Here is a 5,766-nt window from a genome sequence, read left to right on the forward strand (position 1 = left end):
ACCTACTAGAAAGGAGGCAATCCAGTCCAAGCCTGATTCACTATTCCGATGGATTTGAGATGGGCTAAAAGTCTGGATTGGGGGACGGTGGCAAAGGCTGCTGACAGATCTGGCATGATCAGCATTGCCTTTTCTCTGGCGTCTAGGATACCTTTGATGTATTCTGTTACCACCATTAGTGTTGCCTCTGTACTAAAGTTAGGGTCCAAAGCCAGGCTTGCTAGGATGGAGCAGGTTGCTGGTTTTAAAATAAAGAGAATACTGCTGATTAAATTGCTTTTCCAGACAGAGCGAGTAGTAAAGATATGGGCCTATAGTTAGACTGGACTCCCAGGTCCACCAATAGTTTCTTTAACAGGGGCAGGATTTTAGGCTCTTTCCAGGAGAGGAGGACAGTAGCTGTTGAAAGTAATACAATGAGCACCTTATTTGCCAGAGGATTAATGGTGAGAGCCCCTGCAGTTAGCAAATTGGGCAGGCAAGTGTCTAATGGAGAAACCCTCACTTAAGGTCATGGGGTCCTGCAGTGCCTCCACCTCATCCACCTTATCCATGTGTAAACTGAGATCCCCAATAACATAAAAATATATTTTCTCAGTGCCAAATGTACCAGGACATTGCCTAGTAATTTAGGAAACAGACCTCCAGTGCTCGGGGGGTCCATAAATGTGAACCCCAGCCACTGATTTTTGAGGTGACATGGTATTTTAGAAGCCTATCACTCCTGCTCCTACAAGGCCATCAATCAGGATGGTCCGGCAGCAAAAATCGTCCTTATAACTCATAGCTAACCCTCCTCTAACCCAATGGATTGATATTGCAAAGCATTTGGGGATGGTGGGGTCAATGGCGGGGTTGGACATCTCGGAGAGACACGACAATGTCAAAAACAGTGTGTCGGGGGCTTCTTCACTCAGAAAGTCAAAAATATTGACTGCGTGTTTCTGCAGTGAGCGGACATTGATTAAAGCTGAAGAGAACTGAGCCCTGCTTCCCTAAATCATTGGGATGGAGGAGGTGTCTATGACCCATGTTGAGGGAATTAAATGGAAGCCACAATGGGGGCAGAGGTATTCATACGTTAAGTGGGAGCGAAGGGGTATATACAACAAAAAATTTCCACAGAGGCAAGACTACAAAGGAAGTCCCTACGATAACAGATGGGTGATTTAACTTCTGGCACGTAATGGCTGGTGCTGATCGCTTCTGAAATGCTGACGGGTGCAGACGGGCTTGCCTTTGGCGTATCTCCGCAAAAGCAGACTAGGCCTATCAAGCTCATTTTGACAAACCCATAACTGATTCACATAGTCCTAGAGAATACTTCATTTATAGTAACAGCATTTTAACTTTACGTTGCCTCTGCCTGAAAACATGCTTGACGCAGTGATTTGTCTATGGATTATATGTGCATTATGTTCCACATGGTCACTTCCAATGGACGTGAAAGAGCAACCATCCCTACAGCTGCAAAGGAAGGCCAATATTAGTCAGTATGCAAAGTTTACTATGCTCTGTGTATTGAATGCGCACACAATTGAACATATCCTGGATATGTTGAATCCCAAAGACTTAAAAGGTCTTAATATAAGGGGTTTTAGGGTGGTGTTTATTAATAATGCCAGTCAAGGCATCCTAAGTGGCACCTTACTTTAGTATGCCTCACCTATGCTGTGCCCACTGACTTTTTTACTGATCAGGATGGCCATGTACCCCATGTGCAATTTCATACTTAGATTGCCTTATAAATTTATGATTACAGTGCCTCTGCTGAAAAAGCCAGCTACAGATGTCTCCTCCTTATTTAACTTTAACGCATTTCTAAAGTTCCCTTCCCTTACAGAATTCTCGAGTGGATTATATTCAATTGATTCAATTCATATCTCTATTTATTTGGCAAGACTAACCCACTGCAATTTATCTTTCGCCACCTTTTCTCCATGGAGACAGCATTCTAATGTTGTAAACATAACTGGGCAGATTTACAATAACTGGCGCCTCCCCAGGGATGCGCCAGTTATTGTGCGCCGCAGCTCCGCCACACATTTACAAAGCGGCGCACCATGGGGCAAAAACGGCACAGAGGGGGCGCATTGCTGGAGTTGCGTCGCAAGCGCAACGCAGCTCCAGCAATGCTCTTGGGGGCCCTATCTGTCCAATGCTGCGTGAAGCCTTACGCCTGCTTCAAGCAGGTGCAGGGTTTTGACGCAGCATTGGCCTAAAAGTGACTCAGCCACTTTTAGGAGGCGTTCCTGCACAGGAACGTCCCCCCTGCGCCGGAACGCCTCCTTATGGCGCAGGACGTTACAATGTGACGCATCTTCCAGATGCGTCACGTTGTAAATAACCCGGACCATGGCGCATCTTTTGCGCCACTGCTGCGTCACAAAAGTGACGCAACGGCAGCGTAAAGGAGGCGCAAGACGCTTGTAAATCTGCCCCTATATGGTCGATTTTTACTTTCTGCAAACATTTACATTGTCAGCAATTCTACAATCCTAGTGACCCTTGGCTCCCTGAACATCACAGACTTGGATGTCTCCACGTTTACCACTCCAACTCCTCCTCCCCGGCTTACAGGTGTCCCTCACTCTTGCCACTTCTTTTCTTTCTTTATATCACCTCTTCTACTGACATCATCTCATGCTCTGGGATCTATTGTGATGAAAATGTCTCCTGCATGGCCCTGCATGCAAGGCTCTATGGGATGTGGGAACACATCAAGTGCACTCCTCTGTTCTGTGAGTGAGAGATATTATCTCACCAGACTTAGAAGAACTGGCAGCTGTGCCAGCAACTGCCATTGTAGCAAAAGGAGCCAGCCTTTGGAACTGTTGCCTTCAGTGGGAGAGTTTTTAAAGGTCTGCCAGTCCCTTTCAACTGAGTCCTTTACTCAGTCGATGTGGGACACTGTACGCATGAAGCAGAGTGAGCCCTGCGTATCAGTGCAATGCTTCATTACATGGAGACAGGAATTCATTCTGGAACTGATGTGTGTGACTTGCTGACATGAGGGAGGCTGTGGATGAACAGGATGTCATTTCGTGAAATACCAGGGAACATTTCTAGGCCCTTTGTACTGAGCCACGCTGCTCTGAGTGGTGTATTCCCTCTGAGGCTCAAGGATAATCCCTGCCCCTTTCTGGCTACCCCTGGCCTTTTGTGGCATGGTTTTCATTCACTAAACAAGGAAAGTTCAGATCCACCTCCAATTCCTGCCAAGTTTTCTCAAAAGAGACGGACGCCCACTCCACTTAAACCCGATTTTACCTGGGATACTGGTCTTCTATTCAATATTTTATTATTGACTGGTGGTCAGGCTCTACAAAGCAGTAGGGAAGAGAAAAAAATGATTTTTTTCTTCTGGGCTGGTGTCCTTGACAGGAAATTGATTTGACTTTGGTTTGCACAGCTTTGCACCTCATAGCTCCAAACTGCAACAAGTGAGCAAAGGAAAAAAGAATGGAAAATCTGACTTTCAGATGCTTGAGATAAACTGTTGCAGGTCTCCCATTTCAGATAGGGGTCAAACGTGACTAACTAGATCATTGTTACTGGAAAAGGCTGTTCAGAGCATTTAGTGTGAGTAAAAGGCAGGCAAGATGTGATAACGAAAATCGATTATTAGTTATCCAGTAATGCATACTTCTACTTCCTGGTCTCATAATGCTTTTCTGTGTTTTTGCCATCCTTCTCTAGGACATAATTTGTTGGAACATGGAAGCCAGAAATACAACCCTGTCTAAAGAATTCATTTTTTTAGGACTGACGGACAATCCCGCACTGAAAGTCCCTCTCTTTACCTTATTCTCACTAATCTATATCTTTACAGTGTTCGGTAATATTGGCATAATTGCATTAATTAAAATGTCTCCCCGCCTTCACACTGCAATGTACTTTTTTCTGAGTCACCTTTCCTTTGTGGATCTGTGTTATTCTTCTGTTATTGCCCCCAAGATGCTGGTTGATCTGCTTTCCAAGAGTAAGAGGATTTCATTCATTGGGTGCTTTGTGCAGCTTTTATTTCTTGCCAATTTTGGGTGCATAGAAGCAGTGCTTCTGGCAGCTATGGCTTATGATCGGTATGTTGCCGTATGCCAGCCCTTGCACTATGCAACCATAATGACAAAGACATTTTGCTTCCGGATCATGACTGGAATTCATACAGGTGGAATTGTCCACGCAATAATAGAGACAAGTTGCACCTTCCGGATATCTTTTTGTCAATGGACCATTCATCATTACTGCTGTGACATCCCTCCACTGCTCAAGCTGTCATGCTCTGACACTACTGTAAATGAGGTGGTGTTGTTCGTACTAGGAGGCTCCCTTTTAATTGTCTCTCTTCTTGTAATTGTCATGTCCTATGCCGCAATCATCCTTGCTATCTTCCAGGTGCACTCCGCATCAGGTAGGCTCAGAGCTGTGTCCACATGCACCTCCCACTTCACAGGAGTGATCTTGTACTTTGGGACTGTGCTCTTCACCTACCTCCGTCCATCATCCCAATACTCCCTAGATCAAGACAAGGCTATAAACCTGTTCTACTCTGTGGTCATCCCCATGCTGAATCCACTCATCTACAGCCTGCGGAACAAGGATGTGAAGGAAGCCCTGAGGAATATCCTTGTAGGGAAAGTAACTAAGAGTTGAGTGATCAATGATCAGTCGATAATAATTTTTATTTGAAACTCCTGTTGAATATTCCGAAAAAGTGATACAGTTTATGACACAATTACATATGCATCTTCAATCTAGATGAGCACTACAGTTTATAATGTGATTGAGTGAATGTTAGAAACCGCTCAGTACAAGAAAAATCCTATATTCAAGGTTTCTAAAACCACATACAAAAACAACTTTTTGGCAGAGAGTATTAGTTATTGGGGAAAGCTCTTGTTATGATCAACATATATCTGGGTGTCACAAAGGAATCTCATTTCCAGTCCTATGTTTTTATTTATCAGATTAGTGCATCTGGAGACATATAGTTGTGGCTCAGCTATATTGCTCTCATTAGACTAGTACATCTCAAAAGAGTTGTTTGTAAAAGAGAGGCCCAAGATGGATAACATGTGCCCTGATTGTGCATCTCTACATGGCAATCCTAATATTGAGACAGGATGTAATGCATCTGTGAAAGTGTAATAAATATCTCTGGAAGCATGGGGTAAGATTTGAGAATGATCCAAGGCACATTAGTGTTTGGGCTATGCTTTGATGTTTTCTTCGTGAATGCCAAAGAGAAGAGCGGAGATTTCAGAAGCTGTATGGTCTCTTGGAAAAGAAAGAACAGGAGTAAGACCTGATGGGCCTAGGTGGTCTAGATATGCTTTCAGCCATCCACAGTGTTGAGTGACAATGAAAGAAGAAGAGTAGAAGAGAAATAATGTTTTTTTTTGTTGGGGGGCTTGATAAGGAGTGTTGTCTTCATGAACTTGGTAACCTTTTTAACTAGTATTCGATGACCACTTGAATACATTTCCTAGTCAAATGCAAAGAAATACTATTTTCAAGATGATTTCACATTAACTACCTCAACATACGGTTAACAAGTCTAGCCCTATATTGAAGTAGTTTTAGCAGCAGACAGCTCATTGGAATTACTGAAAAAGGAAATAATTAAGGAAAGAAAAAGGAAAGCAGAATAATAATAAAAACATCGTAGTGCATGGTAAAAGCAGGATGGAGCAAAAAAAAAAGAGTTCTGGGTAGGTTTTTGAGAACTCTAGGTGCAGAGGTGAAGTCACCCGAACAGGAAGGTTA

General features: G+C 43.6%; 1 protein-coding gene across 1 annotated transcript; it reads left to right on the top strand.

Annotated features, from left to right (window-relative positions):
- Positions 1-3,717: 3,717 nt before the first annotated feature.
- On the top strand, positions 3,718-4,653 carry LOC147734820 (olfactory receptor 5AR1-like). The gene has a single exon (XM_086953641.1). The coding sequence runs from the start codon at positions 3,718-3,720 to the stop codon at positions 4,651-4,653; it is 936 nt and encodes a 311-aa protein (XP_086809767.1).
- Positions 4,654-5,766: the final 1,113 nt, after the last annotated feature.

The sequence above is a fragment of the Lissotriton vulgaris genome, chromosome 1_2 (genome assembly GCF_964263255.1).
Source record: "Lissotriton vulgaris chromosome 1_2, aLisVul1.2, whole genome shotgun sequence".
In the NCBI taxonomy this organism is placed as follows: Eukaryota; Metazoa; Chordata; class Amphibia; order Caudata; family Salamandridae; genus Lissotriton; species Lissotriton vulgaris.